This window comes from Phyllostomus hastatus, unplaced genomic scaffold (genome assembly GCF_019186645.2).
Source record: "Phyllostomus hastatus isolate PE091 unplaced genomic scaffold, TTU_PhHast_1.1 phas_scaffold_443, whole genome shotgun sequence".
Lineage (NCBI taxonomy): Eukaryota > Metazoa > Chordata > Mammalia > Chiroptera > Phyllostomidae > Phyllostomus > Phyllostomus hastatus.
In genome coordinates, this window is record NW_025334031.1 from 1419750 (window position 1) to 1445899 (window position 26150).

At 70.9% G+C, this 26150-nt stretch overlaps 1 protein-coding gene across 4 annotated transcripts in view; it reads left to right on the plus strand.

The window, feature by feature from the left end:
* The first annotated feature begins 456 nt into the window (after positions 1-456).
* Positions 457-26150, plus strand: part of KCNQ1 (potassium voltage-gated channel subfamily Q member 1) — a 210838-nt gene continuing 185144 nt past the window's right edge. For 3 of the 4 annotated variants that reach the window (XM_045821117.1, XM_045821120.1, XM_045821118.1), the window contains exons 1-2: positions 457-881; positions 25189-25279. In XM_045821117.1, the coding sequence (XP_045677073.1) occupies positions 547-881; positions 25189-25279 (426 nt within the window). In that variant the 5' untranslated portion in view covers positions 457-546. Of the gene's footprint in view, positions 882-1801; positions 1834-25188; positions 25280-26150 lie in introns of those variants that run through there. The other variant, XM_045821119.1, reaches the window with a different exon arrangement.

Below are 26150 nucleotides of genomic sequence, written 5' to 3' on the forward strand. Positions count from 1 at the left end.
GGTGCCTGGGCCCTAAACTCCGCTCCTGCCCAGAGCTGCGCGGGTTCGCTATCACTGCACCTGGGCGCCCGCGCCCTCCTCCAGGGCTCAGCTGGGCGCCCTGCTGTGGGCAGAGCAGGTGGGCGTGGGGGCGGGCTCGTGACCGCAGGTGGGGCAGAGCGCGTGGGCGTGGGGGCCTGCACATGGGCACGGGCACAGATGGGACTGAACAGGTGGGGCGGAGCACCTGGGCGTGGGGGCGAGCACGAGGGTGGGGGTCGAGCAAGGGGGCGGGGGCGGGGCAAACAGGTGAATACAAAAGGGGCGGGACCCAGCAGACGAGCGCCGTTTGCCACCGGCTGGGGCGCCCCGGGCGCGCCGGTTGGCCGGGGGTGGGGCGTCTGGCTCGGGGCGGGGCGCACTGTCCCTGAGGACTGGCCCGGGGCCACCGCCCCCTCCTGGCCCCGCCCCCACGCCCGGGCTAGGCGGGCAGCGGCCTCCCGCGCTGCGCCCCGACGCCGGCGTTTGCTGCTGCTCCCGGCCAGCCCACGCGGGTCCTGCCTGGCCATGGCCACGGCCTCCTCCGCACCCCAGGCGGAGAGGAAGCGCTGGGGTTGGGGCCGCCTGCCGGGCGCGCGGAGGGGCAGCGCGGGCCTGGCCAAGAAGTCCCCTTTCTCGCTGGAGCTGGCGGAGGACCGCCCGGTTGCCGGCGCGTTCTATGTGCCCGCCGCGCAGCCCAACGCCGCCGACCTCGGCCCGCGGCCGCCCGTGAGCCTCGACCCGCGCGTCTCCATCTACAGCGCGCGCCGCCCGCTGCTCGCGCGCACCCACATCCAGGGTCGGGTCTACAACTTCCTCGAGCGCCCCACGGGCTGGAAGTGCTTCGTCTACCACTTCGCCGTGTGAGTACCGCTGCAGGCAAGGGCACTCTCAGAGGGGCTCCCTCCGCGGGGGCGCGGGGAGGGGCTCGTGCGGGAGCGCTGCGCCCCTGCCACCTGCTGCTGCCGGGACTGTGCCCCCGGCTGCGGGGCCCCTCAGACCAGCCGGCAGGGAAGGAAGGGTTAAGGGAGAAACAGAAACCACGCGGAGACTGTCCCTAGAAGTTCAGGGCCGGTTGGCTCTGACCGTGTGCGGGACACCCCCTGGCTGCGTGGGGCGCTCCCCGCTGGCCCTGTCCAGGCAGGTGTCTGCGTTGGGGGCGGGGGGGCAGCTGGAGAGAGGTGTTCGGCCTAGCGGCTGGCTGCACTCCTCCTGGAGGGACGGTGCAGGTGGTCGTCACCCTGGGCAGGGGTGTGTGCCCTGCGGGCACGCTCTTGGCCGTGGGGAGAGAGCTCCCCAGGGTCCACCGGCACCCTCAGCTCAGGAGTCTCCAGGAGGGGCGGGTCCCTGCATCAGCATCCCAGACTCTCCTGGTCCAGGCAGGCCCCGGGGAGGGGTCTCCCCACCCAGCGGGGGGCAAGCCTGCCCCGCGGGCGGCAGGCCAGGTGGCGGTCCCTGAGGGGCCGGCACGCGGTCGGGAGCACCACACCTGGGTGAGCTCATGGGACCTGGGACCAAGCGGCGGAGACTGGAGGGGCACGTGGAAGGTGGGGCAGGCCCCCGGCTTGCAGCCGTTGATCCGAGGAGGCCGTGCCCCGGGGGACGCGGCGCCCTATCGGCGGCACCTGGCCCCTGCTGTTACCAGGTGGCTCCAATTCCTCCCCGAGCGGCCGGCGTACCTGCGCAGGGCAGGGCGCTGTGCTGCTCGGGGACGGGGGCACAAGGAAGTGGCGTGCCTGCCTCCGCTGCTGTCCGTGGCCCTGTTTCCTGGCCGCCTGGCCAGCTGCCTCCTGGTCCGATGCCAGCCTCTGTCCTGTGAGCCTTCGCGTGGTTGTGCCCATGCTGGTCTCGGGGGCCGGGGGGGAGGGGGTGGGGGCGGCTGCCTCCCGGCTTCCTGCTGCCTCTGCTCCGGCCTGGGGCCGGGACAGACCTTGCTGGGGGGTGTCCAGAGCCCTAGTTTCTCCCACGGGGGTCCGGGGGGGGTGCCACGGGTCCCGGGCCCACCTGCTGAGGTGAGGCAGGGTGGGCACGGCGGCCTCTGTCTCTCACCCTTGGGCCGCTGGGTGTGCGTGCACTGGGGTGGCTGCCTTCTACGCCCAGGGGTGAGGGGGACAGCAAACACCGCCCCAAAGGCACGGACGGGCCTCCGTCTTGAAGCCTCTCCCCGCCCCTGCCCCTGCACTGCAGGGCGCTGCGCCGTGGGCGCTGCGCCGTGGCCGCCGCCGCAGTCTGTGGGAGTGGGTGCTGCCCGAGCTGCAGCCGGGGTGGCTCGGCGGCGGCTGTTCCTGTGCACGGACCTCGAGGGACCCCACTCGAGGCCAGTGCCCCGCCGTGCAGACTCCCAGCCAGGGCCAGGCTTGCGGGCGTGCCTCTGCACGTGGGCTCCCTCCTGGCCCTCGCCTGCTGCACCCCAAGCTCCCCGACAGACCCGGGACTGGGGGGGTCTCTGTCCCACTGCCTGGCCATCCCGTGGCCTGGGTACCAGCCTCCGGCGGAGGCGGGCGGTGTGGGCGGAGGGCTGCCAGTGGGTGCTGCAGTGCACCCCCCTCCGAGCTGGGGACTGCTGGGTGAGGGACCCCCAGATGCCCTGGGCTTGGGAACGCAGGCCAGCGGGCAGGCACGGCCTGCGTGCCGGGCGCAGGAAGAGGCTCGCCGCACCCAGAGGAAGTCTGCACGAGCGCGTGTTTTCTTCCTGGTTGTGATTGTTCGGCGCTCGGAAGCTCGCTGGGCAGACGCTGCCTCTGCCCAGCCTCTGTCCGCGGGGCTGGCGGGCCGGGCGGCTTCCCGGGGGTGGGGGCGGGGGTGGGGGCGGGAAGGGGATGCTCGCCAGGTGGCCGTGTTTCCGCTCCCTGGGCCCCGGGCGTGCTGGCCCCGGGGAGCGCATGCCTGCAGAGGTTCCCCATGTGGGGGTGGGCCCTGGCCCAGCAGGTGTCCCTCACCCGCCCCCTCCCCGACGTCTCCGGGCCGTCAGCCAGGCCTCACACGTGCTTTGGGGAGCAGGGATTGCGGGGTGCCCTGGGGCTGAGCCCCATGACCGGGGGTGGGTGGCAGCCTCAGGGCCTCAGCGTTCCAGGTGTCTTTCCGAGCTTCGCCCGAGACAGTGGCTGGGAAAGGGCTGGCTGTGTCCTTGGTGGGGGTGGGGCCACGTGCCACCTGGGCCCGGCGCAGCTGCCAGGTGGGACGGCCGGGCCTGGCCTTGAGGCCGCAGACGTGTGTGTGCGTGTGCGTGTGTGTGTGGGGGGGCGGGTTGGGGTGGGAGCCGAGGGCTGGGCGCCCTCTCCCCGGTGCAGGGCGTGAAGCCGGCCAGGATATCCTGTCCCCTCCCGCTCACCGGGGAGCCCCTGCCTCCGCCCGCGTGCGCCTGCCCTGCCCACCGGGGTCAGGACGTTGCCCACGGGTTTCCTGCCGCCTCGTGCCCTGTCCAGGCACTTTGTACCCCGATGGGGGGCGGAGGGTGCCGGGGGGGTGGTGCTGGGAGCACCACCACTGGGCCTCGGCCGGGTGAGTCCGGTGGGTCGCACTGGGGCGATGCCCGGACTGGAGTGGGGGCCTGGGTTTCCACGGCACCGCGCCCTGGCTGCTGGGCTGCCCGGGCCCCTCCCCCTCCCCTCACCCCGCTCCCGGGGTGACAGGTGCAGACTCTCCCAGCTGCTTCTCATCCCCGTCTCCAGACGCAGGGCCTGGACGTGCCCCGTCCTCCGTGACCCAGTGTCCTCCTGGGGCTCCCAGCGCCCCTTCCCGGCCAGCGTCCCCGGTGGTTAGGGGACGCTGCGCGACCCCGTGTGGCTGAGAAGAGGGTCCCGGGGTGAGTGGACGGGGCCAGGCTCTCAGGCCCGGTCCGGGAGCCGCCCGGCCCCGCCCTCCCGCCCCTGCCTCTCCCCGGAACCGGGAACCGGCGGGCACGGTGGCGGCAGCGGCACCTTCACAGCGGCGGCGTTAATCATTGACGGCGGGTGCTGGAAGCGGGCCCTGGCCGTTCCTCGGGCGGAGCCTGCCCACCTTTCCGAAAGTGGAGGCCGGGTCATGGCCACGTGCCCCGTGTGGAGGCTCCTGGTGCCCGGCGGGGCCGCCGGCTGCGGTGGGTGGGGTGGGCCCTGCAGACCCTTCGGGGAGCCGGCCGGGGGAGGGCGCGGAGCGCGAGGCAGGTCCGTGGCGGCCGGTAGGGAGGATGGTCAGTCTGTCTCCATCGTCCCCTTGAGACCACCGCCTGTCCCTCAGAGCCCGCTTCCCGGGGACGCTGCGGATTCCGCTCGGAGCTCGCCCCATGCAGCCCCCTGGACCCCGGTCTCGCCGTAGCTGTCCCTGCGGCGGTCCCTCCCGGACACTGCCCAGCCCCAGCCCGATGCTTCGGGACAGACCACCATCTGTGCGTCCAGCGCTGCCGCTTCCTCGCCTGGCTGCCACCGGGGACCGCAGGCGTCCTCTCATCCTGCGTCCTTGTGTCCTGCGTCCCTCGCTGCTGGGTCCCAGGCGAAGACGACCCAGGGTTTCCCAAACCAGGGGCTGAAGGCAGGCTGGCTGGATGGAGACCCCCCCCCACCCTCTGACCACTGCAGACTCCCCGGCCCTGGAGCCCTTCTGTGTGCGGAGACGCCCGGCCGCACGGGGTGGGCGGGGCCTCCTCCACCTCCAGGCTGAGCACAGCCAGCGCAGTGCGGAGCAGGAGCCCTGAGCGGGGGCGGGGGGCGGGTGTCGCTCCCTCCCGGAGGTGCCCCCGCCAACGCCGCTGGCAGAGGGGAGCCTTGGGCACCACGGGCTTTGGACCCCGGGTCCTGACGGATTGGACAGTTTGGTTTCCCGCTCCGCCCTCCTCCAGCTGGTCTCTCGTGGACATCCCCGCCGCCGCCCCCGAGCTCTGGGCTGGGGCATCTCCAAACGGGAGAGAACCTAGAGCCTGGGCCGTGGAAACCGCACGGCGGTCTCGGGACTGGTGGGGGCAAGCCGGAATGGGACAGGCAGCCCGTGTCGGCGGGAGGGTGCAGGACAGCGCGGTCAGAGACACAGGCGGCGTCTCAGGCCGCGGGGAAAAGAGACGGGCCGTGGGATGCGCAGCTGGGCGGCCCGGGGAAGGGGGGCAAGCCAGACCCGCCCCTCGCCTGCACCCCGGGCTGACTTCCAAGGGGGCTGGGAGCCCTCCGGGAAGGGTGGGACGCAGGAGCCAGGGTCCGTGGAGGAGGGGACACCCGTGGGGACCCTCCTGGGCCGAGGCGGGACGGCACCGAGCCCAGGCTGAGGGTGGGGCAGTCCTCATCCTCTCTCCCGGCTGCGCCGTGGTGCCTGGCCCCACTGCACTGCCAAGGAGGGGCCCTGCCCCCCATGGAGGGGAGTTCAGCGTCCATCCAGGTCCCAGCTGGCCGCACCACGGCGGTGCCTGGCCCCCAGAGGCGGGGCTCTGGCTGCTGTGGGGCAGGGGCAGGTGCTGCTAAAGGGCAGGTGGGTGGGTAGAAGGGTGGGCAGACGGACAGGTGGAGAAATGATGGGTGGGTGAGTGGATGGACGGAAGGACGGACGGATGGATGGAGTGACAGATGCCACCCTGTTCCCAGCAGCCACTGGGCTCCCTGCCCAGCTGTCCGCTGGGGGTCTGTCAGCGGTGGTGGCTCTGGACAGCCCTGCCACCTCTGCGGTTGGGGGGTCCGCTGGCCTGTGGTCCGTCCTGGTGACAGGGTCTGTCTGCATGTCCTGGGCCAGTGTAGCCAAAGCAGAGACGTAGGAGGTGGCTCAGCGTCTCGGTCCGGGCCGTCCAGAGAGCGAGGGAAGCCTCGTGGGTTCTGGACACAGGGGGTGTGGGAGGGTCAGTGTGCTGTGCCTGAGGCCACCGTGTCACAGCGCACGAGGCAGACAGGCCTCTGGACCCGAGCGGGGTGGCCGGAGGGGTCAGCATTGGGGCACCAGCAGCCTGCAGCTCCCCACCCCCCCAACCCCTACCACTGTCCTCGCTCTGAGCTTTGCTCCTGCCTGGGGGGCTCCCGGCCGAGGCCTCGGCCTCTGCAGCGTGCTGACCAGTGGCAGCTGTGATCGGGTGCCAGCCGTCTTGGCCCCACGGGCCCCCGGCGGGGCGGGGCGGGGGCGGCACCTGTGTACTCGGTGGTCCTGCGGACGCCTCCCGCTCTCCTGCGCACCTGGGTGTGGGGCGGGGAAGAGGAACGCTTCACTTCACTCTTGTGGGGCTCGTGACCCGGTGGGGTGGCTGCTCCTGGGGACCCCACCTGACCATCCAGCGGCCCGGGGCAGCTGGTGGGGCGGAGGGGAGGGTGGGCGTTGTGGGTGCAGACCAGCAGCCGCAGAGGCCGGCAGTGGGCTGGGCAGGAGGGTGGGCGGATGAGCGATGGACGGAGGGACAGATGGCCGTTTGCAGGCGCCGGAAGGAGACCCACCCTGGCTGGCAGGGGGTACTGGCGGGCTCTGTGGGGGCCGCTCGGCCCGGCCACCAGTCCAGGTTTCTGCAGAGGCTCTAAAGAGCCGTGGAGGGTCTCGGGGGCAGGGGTCCCACCCTGGTGGGAGCCTCTCAAGCTGCTGGGTGGGGCTGGGCGAGGGGCACAGGTGGGGGCAGAGGCAGGGGCCTTTCAGGGAGCTGGGGAGCAGGGTGAGCCCCGGGGGCCCTGGTGTATGTGCTGTCAGCAGGGAATCCCAGTTCCCTGTCTGTGTGCCCGCAGGTGGCCAGCTGACCTCCCCGTGTCCCTGGAGAGGCCCGTCTCTGCCTCACGGCATGGAGACAGAACAGGAGACGGGTGTGGGGGGCTCTGTAAGCCCCCACAGCCTGGGAAGCGGGGGCTGCCCCCTGCCACGGGTCTGCCCCAGGTCTGCCCCCTGAGTCAGAGGCCGGTCGGCTCAAGGTCCCGTGTGGACTTGGAGGAGGAGAGGCACCTCCCAGGCACCTCCCCGGGCAGTGCTGGAATGTTCTGGCTGCCCTTGGCACTGGGGGGATGGGCGGGGCTGGGGGCTGTGTGGCCCAGCTGGCCTGTGCCCCGGGCAGGCCCCTCCCCCTGAGCGCTCTTATCAAGGCCTCGCTGCTGAGCTCCGGCCGCCTCAAAGTCACGCTGCCCCGGGGGCGTCCACGGGCTTCTCCGAGGCTTCCGGGCTGGCCTGGGTGGCAGTTGGTCCCTCGGGGACTCTCTGGGAGCTCCAAGGGGGGCAGAGCAGGATCTGAAGCTGGGTTGGGGGGACTTGGGGCCTCCCCCCTTCCAGAGACCCCCTTCCTGAGACCCCCCCTCCTGAGACCCCCCTTCCTGAGACCCCCCCTTCCTGAGACGCCCCCCCGGCTTCCGTCGGCCTGGCAGGGCCCATCCCGTCTGCACGCCCCAGGGAGCCCGCGGCTGCCCGGGGACTCCCTCTGCTGGGGGTCCCAAAGCCCCCAGTGTCCCGACCCGGTCCGTCTCCGGCCATCTGGTTCCGACGGGGCCCCTACTCCTGGGGCCACTCGGAGTGAACCCAGCTCCATGCTCAGCAAGGGGCCCCTCCCTGGAGTGGGTTCGAGGAGCGGCTGCTGGGAGGCGATGCTGACGGTCTCCGTGGTCACCCCTGGGTGCGGGTTCTGGGTGGTAGTTTTTACACGTCTGCTTAATCTGAATTTTCTACCTTAAAAATATTGGTTGAAAATGATAGATGGGGTTTTTTATTAAATAAGTGATGAGATGACCCCAAGGCCACGTCCCCACTGCCCCCCACAACCCTGGGGTCCTGTGTAGCCACTCCCCATCCTGGGTGGACTGCCCGAGGGGACCAGGAGGGGAGCTTGCCCCCGGCCTGGGCCCTGGGCGGCCTGCGTCCTGTCCTTGGGGAGACTGGGGCTGTGCAGGTGGTCAGGGCCCCGGTGCGGGGCACCCCAGCTCTCCCAGGGGTCAGGCCCCTCCAGCCCACAGCAGGGCCCTGCTCACCGAGGTCTGGGGTCCCTGTGGGTGGGAGGGCAGTCGGGCTGACGCGGACAAGGTGGGGGTCTGGTCCGCCCTGAGGGGAAGAGCCAGCTCTGTGGGTGGAGGGCGGAGGGAGAAAGTTCCTCTCGTGGAACTGTGGGCCCGCTACCTTCCAAGGCCGCGGCCCTGCGGGAGGGGGTGTGTCCCCGGGAACCCCCTCCACCCTGACGCTGGGCTGGCAGCCAGGGCTGTGGCCCGCACCTGCGTGGCCCTCCTGGGAGCCTCCCTGCGGCCGGCAGCTGTTGGGGCAACAGGGCGATGGTGGCTGGGCGCCCAGCACGCGACTGCCGGTCCGGGGTCTGCCTGCAGAGACTCACCCCCGCTCCCCACCCCCCGGGCCGGGCAGCTCACTGAAGGGGGGGGGGCCAGACAGACACTCGCCCCACTGGTCAGGGCTGGCCTCGGACCTGGCACAGGGCGTCAGGGCTCCCTGATTGGCTCTGAGCAGCCCCCGCCCCGTGCCGGCCCCTCCCTCTGGTCCTGCCCTCATGGTGGGAGCTGGACGAGCTGCGTCTGGGGGGGCAGTGGCGGGGGCGGGGGGGCTGCTGGGAGCTGGGGCAGCCGCTCGGGGCAGCTCTGCCTGCAGGCGGCCTGTGCCGACCCCCTCCCAGACCCAGCGAGGGCCTCTGCTTCTGGCCTGACGTGCCCACGGTGGCCAGGCCGAGCCGGGGGTGCTGCCCGGGCACGTCTGAGGCCCGGCCCGCCCAGGTAGAAGAGGCCGGTGGGCGTGGTGCTTCTCGGGGAGCAGCCTGGCCGGGGGCGCCTGAGGAGGCTCTGGAGGGGATGGGCTTGGGCTCCCCACGGTCCCCCGGCAGACCCCGAAGGGTGAGACTGGCGTGCACCTTGGGCAGGCCTGCCCCGCAGCCCGAAGCTCCCTGTGTGGGTGGGGACAGCGTGCCCCGAGCCCCCACAGCCCCCAGGGAGGACGGCCCAGCCCCTCACCGCGGCACCTCCTGGGGGCGGGCAGGTCGCTGCCAGCCCGGCAGGCAGTGGCGGGAGCTGAGCCTTACCGGGCGGTTCTGGATTTGGGTGCTTCCTGGTGGCACCTGCCTGGCTCATAACTCGACCTGCCCTTCCCCAGGGAGCTGGAGGGGTGGCGGGTGGGGGGGCACTCCCTCCTGTCCTGGCCGGGAGCCACTCCCCAGGTCACCCCGGGGGATTCAGGAAAGTCCCTTGACTCTTCCTGAGGCCTCTCTGCCCAGGACGTGTGGCCGAGGATGGAACGATCCCACGGCCATGACACACCCTGCTGTGCCCCCACCCCTGGGGTGATTTCCAGCCATCGCCTGGGTGGACTGCCCGAGGGAGCTGAACACAGTTGGGGACCAGGAGGGGAGCTTGTCCCCAGACTGGGCCCTGGTTGGGCTTGGAGACTGGGGGCGGGGCTCTGCAGGGTGGGCGGGGCCGCTGCTGCACGAGAGGGCTGGACATGACCTTCCTTGTTCAGACTCGGACACGCTCCGGCTTCGCTGCCCTGTCCTACCGCTGGGGAAACTGAGGCCTAGATCAGCGAAAAGGTCTTGAAGAGGACAGGTGACGCCCTGGCCAAGGGGCAGCCTGGACACTCCAGGGCCACAGGCCCCGCCCCTACAGCCCCGCCCCCAGACCAAGCAGGCCCCGCCCCCAGACCAAGCAGGTCCCTGCTGTGCCGGCCCCTCCGCAGGAGGTGGGTTCACAGAGCAGAAGCGGGGAGGAACTGAGGTGCTGGGCGTTGTCCCTCCCGGTCGTGGGGCTGCTGTCCTCAGAGGGGCAAGGGACTGACGTGCCGCTGGCCGTGGGGGCTGCGGCTCCCCGCTCCCTCCACTGTCTTGGAAGAGAGTCGGGGCGGCACCCTCGCTGTCCCCATGCCTGCCAGGCCTCAGGGGCGCCCGCCTCTGCTGTCGGCCTCGCCCAGGGGAACGCACCCTTCCCAGCCCCTGCCACCCGCCGCTGACGACCACCCCCCGCCCCGGAGGCCGGGACACCCTTGGCAGAGTTGGCTGCTGGCAGTGCCCCGGCCCCGGGGTGCTGGCTGGTGTTGTCCGGAGGGGCCCTGCCTGCCCAGTAGAGGGGCGGGGGGCTGCACCCCAGGTGGCAGGCGGGCCTCATGGTGGCTCCACCCTTCAATGCTTCGGCCGTCCTCTCTGGGAACCAGGACCAGGCGGTTTTGGTGCGGAGCGCAGGGTGCCCTTCTGCGTGCGAGGCATCCCATGCCCTGAGCAGCGGGCAGCTCCCCGGCCTCAGCGCCCGCCGGGCACCAGCAGCACCCACTGCGTGTCCCCAGGGGCCGAGTGCGGGGCTCCAGGCCCCTGTTCGGGGAGCACGTGCTGGAGGGTGGAGGGGGACCGGGTGCCACCCAGCCTGTCCCTGCGGGTGGCCCTCCAGCTGCCTCGGGGGCTGCCGTCAGCGGGGGGCTCGGGCACTGAAAGAGGAAGTGGGGCCACCGAGGAGTTCTGGGCCCCGCGGGGGCAGCTGTGCCATCCCAGCACTGCGTCCAGCTCCAGGCCCGGGCCCCTGGGGTGTGCCTGGAGTCCTGGGCCGGCGGCAGTAGGGCCTGTGGGTCCGTGCTGAGGCCCAGGGGGGACCCCAGCCCTCGTTGCTCCTGCTCTGGGCCCACAGTCCTACGTGGACATGGGCCCGGCCCGGGTTAGCCTTGCCTTGCAGGCACGCCAGCCACCCGCCCGGGGGACTGGCCCGCACCCAGGAGTGCCCAGCAGCAAGGGGGGCCCTGCGGCCCTGCGGCCCTGCCGCCCTGCCCCACGACCCCATCTCTCACCCTGGCCCTTTGCACTCACACCAGCCCCGACCCCTCTGCCCTCCTGTGCCTGCTGCCGCCAGTCTGCAGGTCAAGGCCCCCTCCCAGGGAGCCCCCTGAGCTCCAGCAGTGTGGTCAGCAAGGCCCAAGGGTCCGAAGGTCCCCAGCCACCAGCTTGGGGCCGGCAGAGGTGGGGGCCCAGGCCTCCAGTCGCCAGCACCCAGTCCCTGCTCTGCTGCCTGTGATCACGCCCGTGGACCCCCCCACCCTCTCCCAGCACCTGCCCACCTGCAGGCCCCTCAGGGGCGCGGGAGCCCGAGGGGGACTCCCAGAAAGCGCAGGGGTGAGTGGGGCACTCCAGCCAGGCAGGAAGTGACCCGTGGTGGGGGGGGCCTTGCTGGGCGGGGCAGGAGCCTCCGCAGGGGGCAGTGGGTTTATCCCCCTGCGGCACCTTGGGGCCCGGCGGGAGGCGGGGTCTGGAGGAGGTCAGGACCGGCCTTGACCGTCTGCCCCACCCCCTGCCCCGGGTCAGTGGGGTGGGCGGGGGTGGGCTCTTCCCCTGGCCTGACAAGGCTCTTGCGGGGGGCTGGGGTGTGGCCTGGAGGGTCCCCTGATGAGCCACAGGAGGCAGATGAGTGTGACACGGGCGCTGGGGCCCTGCAGACAGCACGGGGGACGGCTGGTCTCGGTGCTGCAGGACGGAGCAGGGGTGCCTGCAGCTGGGCGCCCGCCCCCCAGGCACCAGGGCCCCCCAGGCACCAGGGCCCCCCACTCGCCGCTCAGAGGGAGTCCTGTACCAGCAGCCCCTCCTCTGAGAGGCCGTCCGCTCGCAGGGGCAGCGCCGTGTCCTCGGGTCCCTGTGCCTGCCCCCCCCCCCACCCGCCCGCCTGCCGCCCCCTCCTGCAGGCCACACCCCTCGCTGGCTGAGGGCTGCGGTCTGTCTGTCCGGGCTCTGGTCCTTCCTCATCGCTGCTGCTGCTGCTGCTGCTGCGCAGGGGGCCTCTCGCCGGCCGAGCCTGGTTGGTTGGTTGTGCTCATGCGCCCGGTGCCCCGTGGGTGCAGGGGGACTGTGCCTGCCTTGCCACCCCCCGCTCGTTTGAGGAGTGACTGGGATAGCTCCTGTGAGCATGGCGGCGTCCCGTCCTGTCCCCAGGGCACTGGGAGGACACCCTGACCTTCCTGGGGCCCCCACCGTATGGGGGGCTCGTAGCTGTGGGCCAACACTCAACCCCAGGACCCCCCCACTCACTGGGGCACCCAGGAGGGCAGGAAGAGAAGGGCTCTTGGGGGGGGGGGCGGGCAGCCAGCCAAGGCTTCTGTCTTTTGGGAGAAGAGATTCCTGACCCCCCCCCCCCCCCCCTGACCCCCCTCCAACCCCTCCCCCTGGCTGGGTGCCTGGGGGAGCACCTTCTAGGCAGAGTGAGGCCCAGGGGGTTCCCCACCCCGCTGGTCCCCGGGGGCTCCCACCCACGGGCCTGACTCACTGTGGTCAAACCTCCGGAAGGCTCAGCCTGCAGCCCAGGGCCGGCTGGCGGGGGGCGAGAGGAGCAGGGCGGGCCTGCTCGTCCTTCCTCGTTTGCAGCACTGAGCCGGCCCCTGGGTGGGACGCGCTGGTGGGGGCGGGGGTCCGCCTGGGAGCCTGGTGGGCCCCCCTACCCCCCCCCACACACACACACTGAGAGCTCTCCCGTGACCCTGCCTGTCAGAGACACCCCGCCCTACAGCCAGGCAAACCGGGCTCCAGCACCCGGGCCCCACAGTGGTGGGCAGGCAGTGGACCCTGGACGCTCGGCTGGCGCTCGGTGTGGACTCGCCCACGGGAGCCTCTCCGCCGGCCTGCAGCGGCCTCCTTCACAGACGGGAAACTGAGGCACGGCACAGGGTGCCCAGCTAGTGAGGGGTGGAGCCCAGTGGGTGCCCAGGCATCGGACTCGGACTGCCCCCCGTGTGTGTGTGTGTGTGTGTGTGTGTCTCTGTGCGGGGGTCTGCCTCGCCTCACACTCGGTTTACCGTTGTCAAACACACGCAACACGCAATGTGCCGTGTCACCGTCTCGGAGCGTGCTCGGAGCCCTTCCCGAGCGCCCGCGCCCCCCGGACAGGACGCCCCACACCCGCCCCGGGCGCCCAGGGTCCGCGCTCTGCCTCTGGAGTCTCCGGCCTGGGGTTCATGTCCGTGGGCCCTCCCAGCGTGGGGACCCTGACACAGGCTCCTTCCGGTGGCAGCTGGTGGCCGGTACCGCCTACCTGGCCCTGTTCTGAGGGTCCACTCACGGGTCCTGGGCCCCCGGCCGCTCCCGCGCTCTCGCCAGCTGCGCCGCTGTGAACACTCGGCCGGGCTTTTGTTTGGACACCTGCTTGTCCTCCCTGGTGTCCGCACCCGGGGGTGACTGTGGGCCAGGTGGCTGCCGGCCGGGGCGGCCCGGGCCCTCCCCACCGCGGCAGAGCCGTCACCTGCGGGCCGTCCCCAGCCGGTCCTAGTTTGGGTCACGCCTGCACCCCCGTCTGCCTGCCCCTGCCCCGCACCCACCTCCCTCAGGCCCTGGATGAAGTCCCTTCCGCCGGCCCTCCCGCCCACCCTAACCCTGTCCCGTGGCACCCAGGCTCTCCCAGGGCCCAGTCCTCCCTCCTCCACCTGGAGTGTGCCCCACTCGGTCTGCAATGGCAGCCGGGTCCCAGGCCCCAGTTCCCACCTGCGCTGAGCCACAGCCACCCTGTGGTTCCGTGGCCACAGGCCGCAGACCCACATGACCGGGACAGGGCAGCGAGCGCACACACCCACAGGCGCATCGGTGTGACCACACACGTGATGGAATCCAGGCCCCGTGGGCACCCCGACGGCCGTGTGTCTGGGGTGGACGGGGCTCCCCACCTGCGTGGCCGTGGCGGCAGTCACACGTGGAGAAGGGTGGCTGCCGTGTGTCCCTGCGCACGGTGGCTGCAGCCACATCCTCTCAAAACCTCCCCCCCGTGTGACGGACCGATTGCAAGCCAAGTGTCGCTGCCCAGGGACGAAGCCCACGGACGGACACCTGACCCCACCAGCACGGTCAGCGGTGAGACCCCCGGGGGCAGGGCGTCCCCGTGGTCCTGACGGAGACACAGGCCTGAGTGTCTCATGCAGGAGCAGCAGCGAAGGCCACGGGGAGGGCCACGCAGGCAGGGACCAGCCGAGTGCTTCAGGAGCGGCAAGGTCAGCGCCTGCCGGGGCGGCTCAGCGGGCTGGGGCATCGTCCCGGAACTGAAGGGTCACGCGGGTTCGGTCCCCGGTCCCGGCGGTTAGGGGAGGCAACCGATGGATGTTTCTCTCCCCCAAAAAGCAATGGGGGGAAACTGTCAAGGTCAACCAATGTAAAGGAAGTCTAAGGAGCAGCTCAGGCGGAAGGGACCGAGGCCGGGGAGGAGGGCGCAGGCGGGCTCCCCTCCGGGAAGGGCACGCCGCCGCCGCCGCGGCCGGGTCCGGGCTGTGTGCTGGGGGTTGGGGCGCCCTGTCCCGTCAGCGTGAAGGGTCCCCACTTTGACAGCTGCCCTGTGCTTGCGGAGAGAATGTCCTGGTGCCCGGGGAACTTGCGTGGGCGTGCTTGGCAGGAACAGGCACGCCGTCCCCGAGCTGCTGTGGGTGGGCGGGGGCGAGGGTGGGGGGTCAGGGAGGGTTGGGGGGGTGGGCCGGAGGGCGGTGGGAGTTCCTAGTGCTGCTCCTGCAGCTGTTCGGCTCGGCGGTGGCTGTCCAGCGCGCAACCCCCAGAAGGAGCGACCACAGCCACTTTCGCTTCCTCCCGGCCGCGGGCGTGGGCGCACAGTAGTGGGAGCTCCGGGCTGACGGAGAGCTGCTAAGGGGGGGGGGGCACGTGGCTCTTTGGCGCCGACTCTCTGGCCGGCACCTGTGTCCAGGAGGTTCCTCGTCCCGACCGTGAAACTCAGAAATGTCGGGCTCTGCCCCCGTGGCCCACTCACCCCTGCCCCCAGCCCCCACCATTCTGCTTCCTGTCGCCCAGCACGGCGTCCCCAGGGCTCAGCCCTGTGGCGGCGGTGGGCGGCAGGGCGGTCTCCCTTGCCAAGGCCGAGTGGCGGTCCGCGGTCTGCGTGCTCTCCGGTCACCCCCAGCTCGGCACCGGGGCTGCCGCCGCCTCCGGCTGCCGCGACTCACGCCCACGTGAGCACTGGGTGCGCACGCCTCTGCGGGACCCTGCGTTCGAGGCGGGGGTCTGCCCCCCGAAAGCCGAGTGGCCGGGGCCCGGGATCACGTGCCCCTCCAGCTCTGCCCCTCGGCCTCCGACCTCCTCTGCTGCGCAGGGTCTTCCGAGGCGCCTCCCAGGTCTCAGGGTTAAACCAAGACTTGGCGAGAGGTGCTGTGGACGTCTCCACAGGGTGGCCTTGCATCCGTGGGCTGCTCTGGGCGGCGCGACCCTCTCAGCAGGATCAGTGCTTCCAGAACGTTCCCAGTCACGCGTTGCGCCTTTGAAGTCTTCACCCAGGCGTGCCAGCTCTCAGCAGGTGCGTGCTTCCCCTCCGCGGTCGAGCTTCTGTAAGTGGGACGACTTTCTTCATTCCCTTCTGACGGTTTGTCGTGGGTGCACGGCAGCGATGTCCCACCCCGTGCGCCCTGGGGTGCGCCCACCCCGGTCACTCGCCTTCTGCGGCACCCCGAAAACGCACGTGTCTCTTCCAATCTGACAGAACAGGAGGAGGAGATTCCGGTGCATTCGCGCCGGACGGCCATGGGCTGCCGTCATTCTTCCGAGCCGAGGCTCGGAGGGGCCAGAGGCCAGCGCCCCCGACCGACGAGTCAGGAATTGCGTGTGTTAAAGCTTCTCGTGGCTCATCCGGTGAGAGCCGCTGGGTCAGGGAGGTGCAGCTGAGTTTGTTTGTTTTAACACGATTCTGTGTCCTGCGTCCTCACTGAGTTCATGCATTAACTCCGACAGCAGTTCGTGTTTGGAGGAGTCCGCAGGCCTTTGTACGTATCAGACCGTCTACAGGTGAAACCGTGGAACTTCTTCCCTTTTTACTGGGTGCCTTTCGTGTGTGTTTTCCCCGCCTGGCCGCTCTGGCAGAGCTGCCGGCTCTGCGTCGGGCGGCTGCGGGGAGAGCGGGCGTCCTGGCCTCCTGGCCTCCTTCCCGACCGCAGAGAAGCACCCTGCACCCGCTCCTCACCGTCGAGCGCGGCGGCGGCGGCTGTGGGCCGGCCACCTGTGGCCTCCAGCGGGTCGGCGCGTGTGCCCTCTGCACGCAGTTTGCTGAGCGTCTCTGCCGTGGGACGGCCGGAGTTTCCAGGGGCTCCCCGTGCATCTCTCGAGATCACCCTGGTTTCCACTTTTTATTTTCTTTCTTTCTTTTTTAATGCCTCTATTTAGCCTTCATTTTTTTTAAGGATTTTATTTATGTATTTTTAGAGAGGGAAGGGCGGGAGAAAGAGAGAGAGAGAAAAACATCAGTGTGCGGTTGCCTCCTGAGGACCTGGTCCACAACCCAGGCATGTGCCCTGACTGGGAATCGAACCTGTGACGCTTTGGTTCGCAGCCTGCGCTCCGTCCACTGAGCCACGCCAGCCAGGGCCTCCTTTCTCATTGGTCGCTGTATTCGAGTCCGGTCTCTTGTCGGGGAGTCTGCCCAAAAGCTGACCTGTTTTCTTCGTCTCCCACGACAACGGCCTTCAGTTTCACCGGTCTTTTCCGTTGTCGTTTCAGTCCCTGTCTGGTCGATGTCCGCTCTGATTACGTTTTCTTCTGCCCTTGAGCTCCGTGTGTCCCGCTGACGCGCACAGTCAGGCTGTTCACTCGAGGTGGTTCTTCCTTCTTGCGGGGGGTGTCTGTTCCTGTGAACGGCCCCCCCTCGGGCCCCTCTTGCTCTGTCTCGTAAGCGCCACTGTGTTGCGTTTTCATTTTCATTGGTTCCAAGGTATCTTTTAATTTCCCCTCCGATTTCTCCTCTGCCTGCTGGTGTCCGAGCCCCACGTCCGTGAATCTCTCAGTTTTCTCCTGGTGACCAACGGCCGGTTCTGTGCCCCCCGGGCGGCAAACGCGGCTGACACGGCGGCGTCCACCCTCCCACATCCGGGAAGACCTGTCTGGTGGCCTCACACGTGGTGCGCGCTGACCGCGTGGTGGACAGCTGCCCAATGCTCTCCTTCGGTGGCCGCGGGCGCGGACCAGCTTCTCCACCGCCCCTCCCGCCCCTCCCGCCCCTTCCGCGTGCCTGCCCAGCCACCGCCAGTCGGCCGTGTCCTGGGAGCTCGCTGCGTGTTCTGGACGGGGGGGCGGGGGGGCTGTTGTAAGTGCTCTCTCCCGTGCTGTGGGTCGCCTTTCCGAGTTGCTGATGCTGCACAGAAAGTTTTCATTATCTTCATGACTTCAAGTCCTTCTATTTTTAAATTTGCTGCCCCCGCTTTTGGTGTCTTTTCCCAAGAAATCGTCACCAAACCCAGTGCACGAAGCGCGCCCCATATCTCCTCCGTGAGGTCAGGGGCCAACGCCGCCCTCCTGCGTGGGGAAGCCCCCCCCCGTTCCCCGTGCCGTCGGTGGAAAAGCCCGAAAACGCTCCTTTGTCCTTGTTTTCTCCGCCGGCCGGTGGGCGGCTGGGCGGCCGGGAAGTGACTCCCCAGGGCGCCCGGGGATCACCCGCGTCCCCGCGGCCACCCCGAGCCGCACCGGGTGGCCGTGCCAGTCCGTTTACCGGCACACAGGTCGTTCCCGCGCGGGGGTGACAGTCAACGACGTCCCGGTGAATCACCTTGTGGCACGTTTGTTGTTTTCCTCTCGTGGTCTCCAGGGGGGATGCCTGGAAATGGAAGGGCTGGGCTGACGCGCAAGTGCGTAGGTAGTCTTGTGAGGGGTGACCAGGCTTCCTTCTGGGAAGCTTAACCGTATCCCCACCTCCCCGCCCCCCCCCCACCCAGCGAGGCGTGAGCCTGCCCACATTCCGCAGACCCTGCCCCCGCCCTAGTGGGCTTGGGGGGGAGGCACCTCCAGTCACAGAATTTATACCTCAAGAAAGCAAAGCTCCGTCTGGGGCACAGTTTGCAGAGGGGGGGCACGCAGTCCCGGGCAAGTGTGTGTAGACTTGACTGAGCAACCCAGGAAGGCTCCCTGGAGGGGGTGTCGTTCAGGGTGAAGAAGCAGTTTCCAAACCGGGGAACCACCTAGTCCACATTGGGGTGCTTGTGGGGCGGGGGAGGCTCTGGGGGAGCAGCTGCGTTTGTGAACGGGAGGGGCAGCCCACAGCACAGATTCGGAGACAGCAGCTCTCTGAAGGTCTGCCTCCGCTGCCTCCCGGAACAGTTCCAGTTCTCAGGGTCATAAAGAATACTTCAGGAGGGGCGGGGCCTCGCGGCACGCCCTTCCCCTTGGCGTCAGTCGGGGCTTCCTCTCCGGCTCCCGTCCGGCACCTCTGCTTCCAGGATGCCCTGTCCCCCGTCCAAGACCGGCGGGGGCTCCCTTGGCTGGGATGAGTGGCCGGCGTCTGGAAGGCCGGGCCGGGCCGCGTGGGGGGTGCAGCCCGGCCCGGGCAGGGGTCCATGTCACGGGCAGGGTGGTCCCCCAGGCCAGGGCCCGGGCCGGCCGCTCGGAGGAGGTGCCTGCTATTCTGGGCAGGATGACGCAGCGCCTGCGGGGTCCGAGACGGGGCCGTGCCGCTGCCGGGCGCGGGGTGTCGGTGGTGTTTCCGGCCCCTGCGTTTGCGCCGCGTCCTCGGCCGGTTCCCCTTTCCCTCCGCTTGTTTGTTCCCGCCTGGGCCGCCGCCGCAGGCCCTGGGCCAGGAGACCACGGCCCCGTGATCAGGGAGGGCTGGTGGGGGGGGGGGGTCAGGTGCAACTCGGGGTGGGCCCGCTGCGGACGCCCCTTCCATGTGGACGCCCCTTCCATGTGGACGCATCCCGCGTCCACTCCGGTTTCCTGGTGTTTGAAGTTCCTGGCGTTCTCCTCGGGCCGCTGTGGCTGATGGACGCAGGAGAGGGGTGTGGCTGGCCTCTGCAGGGGGTCTCCGGGGGCCCCGGCCGGGAGCTCGGTTGCGGACCGGCAGATCCCAGCCCGAAGCCCGTGCCGCTGGTCCTGGGAGGCCCGGAGCCCCGAGGTGCCTGCCTTCAGCCCGCAAGGCACCCCTGTGCTGGCCCTCCTGAGGCCTCGTCGCTGCTGACTCCTGGCACCCGGCCTGGCACCCGCTACTCCCCACCCCGCCCCTCTCCGTGACAGCCCCTCTCGGTGTCCCCGGCAGAGAGTGCGTCGGCGTTCTGGTTACTGTCCCCGCCCCCATGCCCGCCCGGTCCCCGGAGCTGAGCGTGGCTCCAGGCACGTGCTGTGGGCGGGGGTGAGCGGCAGGCCCTTGGGCCTGCAGACAGGGCAAGGCTTGTGCACTTTATTCTGAGCATCTGGGGTGCCCCGGGAGGGCTCCCTTGGGGTGCCGCTGGGCACCGACCGGCCCCCGTCTCTGAAACTCCCATGGGGCTAGAGTGACCTCGGCCGGCCCCCGGCGTCCCTCACAGCAGGCCTCTGGCTCGGCCGTGACCCGGCTCCTCCCGGGTCTGGGAACCGTCCCTTGGAGTTGGGCGGCTGGTGGCAGGTGACAGTGGGGTGTGTCCCCGCGTCCTTGCTTGGCCTGCGGCGCCGGGGGCCGGCGCAGAGCCCGGCGGCCACCCGGGAGCACGGAGGATGCAAGACCGAAATAAAGCTGCTGATTGCATCCGGCGTTGAGCAACCCCGAGCCTGGCCGTGACGGGAACCCTGAGGCCCGGCCGGCCAGCCCTCGGCACAATCAGCCACTTCCTCCCTGCGGGCCGGCGGCTCCCGGTTTGGGGAGAAGCCTGGGCTGAGCGTGGCCCTCGGCGGTTTCCGTGGGGAGCGGGGGCCCACAGGCGCCCAGACTGAGGGGCCCGGCGTGCAGGACCGCGGGAGCGCCCGGCCGCGCCGTCAGGGCGGGGCCCCGACCCCTGCGGCAGACCGGGGAGGAAGCGCCCAGGCCCGGCTGTTTGTCCCCCGCCGGCCGGACAGGGAGGAAGCGGCACTTCCTGGACACGCTGAGCCTTCAGAAGTGGTGGCTCGAGGGGGTGAGACAGCGTCTTGTCCCGGGTGACAAGGGACGCCCCGCTGTCGAGCGTCTGCCAGGCTCCTGGCGCCCGTCCCTCCGTCCACGCCGTCAGCACGAACCGGCCAGCCCGGCCTGGGGGCCCACCATGGGGCCACGGCTGTGGGGACCCTGCAGGCGCCTCCCGGGGCGGCGGGGGGCGCTGGAGGGGCCGTGCCGCCCCAGGCTGACTCTGGGGCCTGGTGTACGCATGTCCCTCCCCAGCCTCGGCCACCAGGCGTCGGTGGCACGGCCCCCACGGCTGAGCGGAGGCAGTGGTGGGTGGGAGCAGCAAGCTCGGGTCCCTGGGGTGCAGCGCCCGGGGCGTGGACCCCAACGTCCTGAGGGACTGGGCTGGGGCGCTGGCCTCCGGGGAGATGGGGGGTGGCTCCCAGCAGAGGACGTGTGGTCCCTGGTGGCTGGCCCTGGCCCGGGGTGGGGACAGCTGTGGGTGCAGCCTGGCTGGTCCCTTGAGGGTGTCAGCAGCAGAGGTCGAGTCCCCACAGTGGGGCAGCCAGGGGGTCCATGGCTGTCCCCATTCCCCACCCCCCATCCCTGCCCCTCCCCCTCATTCCATTATCTGGGGGCTTCCAGGGACACCCCGTGGCAGCCTCGGGCCCAGCTCTGCCCAAGGCTCTCTCTCTCACAGCCTTCATGGGGGTGCCGCTCGCCTGGGCCTGGGCCTGGGCCTGGGCCTGGGCCCGGGCCCCGGCCGCCCTGGGCCCCTGGGGCAGCCCCTCCGGCCCGGGGCTCCCGCCGAGTGCAGAGCCGACCACGGTGCCCCGGTGAAGGGCCCCGTGGAGGCAGCCACCTGAGGCCATGGGGGTCGGTGCCCCCACTCCCTGTGGACTGTCCCATTGTGGGGTGTCCTCTTGCCAGCAGAGGGCCTTCCTGCTGTGGCGGGGGCGGTGGAGGGGGGAGGCTCCGGGAAGAGGGGGCGCCCGCCTGCCACATCAAGGCCGGCCCTGCCCCTGGGCCTGCGGGTGTGTGCTTGGCGTCCAGCTGACGCGCGGTCGACCCCGGAGAGGCCCCCTTCCTGGCGGGCTCCTGAGCTGGGCTGGGGGGGGGCACCACCCTGAGCCCCTGTGGCCCTGGGACTGCCCCCTGCTCCCCTGTGGAGCGGCTGGGGCTGGGGCTGGCCCGGGGGAAGGACACAGGCCCATCTGGTGGCTGTCCCGGCCTCGGCGGCCCCGTCACTGACCATGGATGCTGCTGGGCACCCTGGGTGCGTCCTCCCGTCCCGGTGGGGACCCTGAGGCTCCAGGGGTCGCAGGGCAGCTCAGTCTCCAGGTGGGAGGTTTGGGGGGGGGGCGGTTCCTTCCGCGGAGGCTAAAGGACAGCAAGGGAGGCTTGGGCTAGACACGAGGAGGGGCTTTGTGGAGCAGGGTCTTCCCGGCACTGATGGGCTGTGCTGTCCCGGCTGTGGCGGTGCCGGGGTCACCGTCCTGCCTCCTCGTCCATCCCCCTTGCGCCTTCTCGGGCCCTGGGCGGGGTGGCCGGGTGCCCGCCGTGGCGTCCGGTCTTCCACGCCGCCCAGCGTGAGGGAGGGCAGGGCTCTCGGGCCCGGGTGGGGAAGCCCGCAGGGTCCCCCCCGACCCCCGCCTCTTGGGACCCCAGCCCTCGGGCAAGGCTGCCGGCAGCTCCACCTTCTCGCCCCCAGGGGGTGGGGGTGTCTTGGCCGTGCCAGCGCACCGGAGGCCGTGTCCATGTGGCCTGCGGCCCCCCCACCCCATCCCGGGCAGGATCCTCTCTCTGGACGGTGCCCTGTGTGCCCCGTGCGTCCCGAGGCCCCGAGGCCGACCGGGCCCCTGCCTGTGGGGTCACTTCAGCGGGTCCTCTGGCACCTTCTAAATATACCCTCGGAGGGCTCTTATCTCGGGGTGGCCCGCAGCCGGGCTCCGTGCCCACAGCTGCCCTTGAGGGGCGGGGCCGGCCCCGCCAGGAGGCCCTGCCTCTGCTGAGCACCCACCCCGGTGCCTGGGCCCCTCCTGGGCGCCCCGCTGCGCCGGCAGGCCTGCGAGTGCACACAGTGTGGCTGCAGTGACAGCCGAGACCCTGAGGGCTGGGGCTCCCTTGGCCTTCCTGCTTGAGCCTGCTTGGTACCCCCCAGCTGGGGCAGCCCCTGGGCTGCCCCTGGGCCCAAGTCTCCTGCCACCGTGGGAGGGGCCGGACTCGGCCCCCCGCTGACATCCGGTGCCAGGTGGCTCTGTGCGGTCACCCCCCCTCACTGAGCTTCCCTCTTTCTCCCGGACGAGGGCAGACCCACATCTCAGGGTCCTCTCGAGGACCGGAGGGCACAGGGAGCGGGCTCCTGGGCGTTTGTCCCCACCTGCCCGCCACACCGGGGCCTCTGACCTGCCAGGCCCTGGGGGTCCCTGGGGGGGCCGCCACGGGGGCCTGACGGGAGGGAAGATGTGGGTCCCTGCTCCGTGGGCGGGAGCCCTGGCCCTCGGAGGCCTGGGAGGCGCCGGAACCCTTCCCCACAGGCTGAGTGCAGTGCCAGGGACGGCCCCGGCAGGACCTGAGGCCACTCCTCGGGGAGACCAGTGTCACAGGGGTGCCCATGATGGGGGGACACTGAGCTACCGTCCCGGGCGGGGCGGGACTCTTCCAGGGTCACTCGTGTGCAGAGGGAAGCCCCCCCAGGTCTGGTCCGGGATGGAAACTCTCCGGAACCCACTGGGCCTGCGCCTCACCGGCCCTTGGCTCGTCCCCGCCGGCCCCGGCCTGGGCGGGGGGGGCGTCTTCCGGAGCCTGCGTTAAAGCACGCATACGTGTGGCGCTCACTTAGTTTCTTTACATTTTTAAAAAATTGTGGTAAGACACAGGAGACGTACAACTTCCCATCGTAACCACGTTAGGGGCGCGGCGGCGTTAGACACTCTCACGCTGTCGTGCGGTCGCTCCGCCGTCTCCAGAACTCTCCGTCCGTCTCCCCCCTTGATGCTTGCTCCCCACCCTTCGCCGGCCCCGGCCCCGCCGTCCACCGCCCACGGCTTGGCTCGGGCTCCTCCGGGGACTTCCTGTCAGTGGGTCACGCGGGGCGCGCCCCATATGACTGGCTGCTTTCGCTCGGCCGGGCGTCCTGGAGGTTCCTCTTTGGGGGCGTGCCCTCTCTCTCTCTCTGCACCAGCAGGGCGTCCCGTGCGCGCCTCCTTGTGTGCATTCAGTAGACGGGGTGCTGCTGGCGTCCCCTGAGGTGCCCCGGCGTGGCCTCTGAGTGCCCTGGGATTCCGGCTCACAGCGCCCGGGGAGCCCACGGCTGGGCGCTGAGGTCGCCCCGCATGGCCCCCTCGGCTTCGCGTGTGAAGTGCGGGGTTCCCAGCAGCGACGCCGTGTGTCCCTGGGACACGCCCCATGGGTGGGAGCGTCCCCCGCCTTTCCCGGGGGTCCCGCCTGGCCCCTGCCAGTCTGTGACGGGCACCAGTCGGGCCAGCGCCGGGCGGGAGGAGGCCGGTGACCCCGCGCTGCTGTCCCCTCTGAGCGCCGCCCTGGCAGGGCACCCCGGGGCCTTCACGCTCCGGGGCGCCCAGCTGCTGCGGGCGGCGCCCTGATGTCCGATAACCGGTGTCCCCGACGTCCCCGGGGCTGGCGCTCGCGGGCGCGGCTCCGGAGGTGGCTCGGCGGCCGGGCACAAGTGGGGCTTTGTTCTGCGGGCCAGAGCTGCCCTGGCCTTGGGGGGGGCCTGCTCCCGCGGCGCGTGCCTCCAGGAAGTCAGCCGGGCAGCCCGGGGCCCGGGGCGGGGGTCTCCGGGGGTCGGCTGGCCTCTTCTCCACGCCGGCCGGCCGTGTCCAGGAGATGGGTCTGATTCCTGCTTTCCCCCGGCCCCCGTCTCCCAGCTCTGGGGCGTCTGGGACAGCCTCATGCGGGAGCCCCTGGACCCCAGCTGGATGGAGGGCAGAGGCAGGAGGGGGTCAGGCGCCCCCCAGGTGTGAGCCCCCGAGGCAGGGGCCCTGTGTGGGCACCCATGGGGCTCCCGGGGGGCTCCCGGGCCCACCCAGCCCAGGCCGGGGCAGACAGAAGCACGCCTTGTTGTCCGGGCCTGTCTGGAACGGGCACTCGGAGTTTGAGCAGCTGAGCGACCGGGAGGTTCCCTGGCCCGCACCCCAGAGCCTCAAGGTCGCTGGGCCTGGGGGCAGCTCCTCCTCGGGCCTCCTGGGGCAGAGGTGTGCCCACGGGGCCGTCGGGGGCGGACTGCCCCCTGGGGTCTCAGGGGAGAGAGACACGGCCTGGCAGGGCGCGGGGCCACCATGGCGGTGCCCTTGTGCAGAGGCTGCAGCCCGTCCCTCCCCGCCGGCGCCCCGGAGGCCGGGACAGGGGACGGAGAAGCTGCCGCACATGGCCTCCCGGGGTGCACAGGGTTAGCCCGGGCAGCGGCACCCGCAGACCTGTCCCCAGCGAGCCCCTTCCTCGGGCCTCACTGTCCCGGGTGTGGGACGGGAAGGTTGGGGACGGGGCTGTGGGGCGTGGGGCGCGTCCCTGGGGTGGGACCAGCGTGTGGACAAGGTGACAGCCGCACGATGCCCCGGAGGCGGTCCCGTCCGAGAGTCCCCGAACCTGGGACTGGCGACCGTCCACGGCCAAGGGGGCCCCTCAGGGATGGGGTGCGAGGGGCCCGGATCCCAGAGGTCACCCTGGGCCGCCCCGTGGCCCTCGCTGTCGTCACAGGTGTGCTGAGGAGGAGAGTCAGAGTTCAGGGAAGGGACCGGCTGTGGGCCCTCCCTGTCCCCTCCTGCGGCCCGGTCCCCGGGCCCCGCCACAGCCCCGCGCCTGCCTCTGCGACAGGTCCCTTCCCTGGTGTGACCCTGGTGGCCTTGGAAGGGCAGGGCGTCGGCGGGGATGCCGTGGTGGCGGCTGGTCCCAGGGCGCGTCCTGTGACCCCACAAGGGATGGGCTCAGCCCCCAGCCAGGACACAAGGCACGGCTGGTCCCGGGCCTGGGGAGACCCAGGGCTCCCTCCCTCCCGCTGCGTCCGGCTGGCCATCACCCCCCAAGGAAGAGGCCATGGGTCGACCCACAAGTCTGGGTTGAGTCGGGGAAACTGAGGCAGGGGGCTGCTAGCCGACCCTGGCCCTGCTCTGTGTGGACGCCTCCCAGGCCCGCCGGCTCCCTGGAGGGGGGTCCTCAAGACACCCCCAGAGCTGGGCGGTCACTGCCCCCAAAGCTCAGAATTTTTGTCACCCCGGAAGGAGAGCCCCAGTACCCACGGGCCCCAGCGACCGCCACCAGTCTGCCGTGTGTCCCTGTGGCGTTTCCTGCCTGGACACGGCCCGTGGACAGAGCCCCACACCACGTGGCCCTCACACCGTGACTGACGGGCGGTCGGTGTGCTGGCATGGTCAGCCCCCTCCCACCGCGTGGACGGGCCCGGGGCATCAGCTGCTTGCTGGGCGGCAGAGCCAGGTTGGGGGGCCTGTAGGGGAGGGGCCGGCCGGCCACCGGGCTGACTGCATGTCTCCCTGTCTTGCAGCTTCCTCATCGTCCTGGTCTGCCTCATCTTCAGCGTGCTGTCCACCATCGAGCAGTATGTCGCCCTGGCCACGGGGACCCTCTTCTGGATGGTACGTACGAGTCGCCGCCCTGGGGCTCCGGCCTCCCGGGCGTGTGCTGTGGACGGCAGCGTGCTTCTCCCAGCTCCCCCGCCTGCCTGCCTGCCTGCCTGCCTGCCAACCCTGGCCAGCAGCCTCGGTTGTCTTGACCCCGCAGACTGGAGGTGGGAGGACCCCCCCCACGCCCAGCTCTGGGACTCGCCAGCATGTGACCATTGGACTGGGAGGCCTGGGGCAGAAGAGCAGCCTGAGGCTGGTGTTCTGGGAGGGCTGCCTGGAGGAGGAGGCCTCTGAGCTGGGCCAGAAAGGAAGGACAGGAGGATGTGGGCACGAGGAGCTGGGCCGTGGTCGGCAGGGACTTGCCCAAGGCTGCCCTTTGGCCCCAGGTCTGGGCGACCCTTGACCGGGACCGAGGCTGGCACACAGACCCTGCCGTGGTCCCAGCCCCGGGCCGCCCCCCCGACCCTCCACCCCCACCACCTGGGCGGCCCCGTCCGCTGCCCTGTGAGGCTCTCACCCTCATGTCCGGGTCCCCTGGCCCCCGAGGAGGGTGCAGGGGCATTGGCGAGAAATTGCCAGCGCCCGGCCTGGGCCCCTCATCTGGAAGCCCCTCCCTGCCCAGCCAGCTGTGAGCCCCTTGGACAGCGCCTGGGACTGCCCGGGGCCTCGGGCCAGCCTGGCTGAGCCAGGGGCCTGCCGCCAGGGCGGATCACGTCATGGGTCACGCCGAGCCAGGTGCCAGGAACACATGACCTCACGGAGGGGACCCGCCCCCACGTGGCCCTGGCTGCCAGGCCTCCCAGAAGGTGGGGTGTGGGGCTGGCCACACCCCCAGGTGGCCGCCTGAATGGTGGGGGCCAGCTGTGCCCATGTCTGTCTGGGG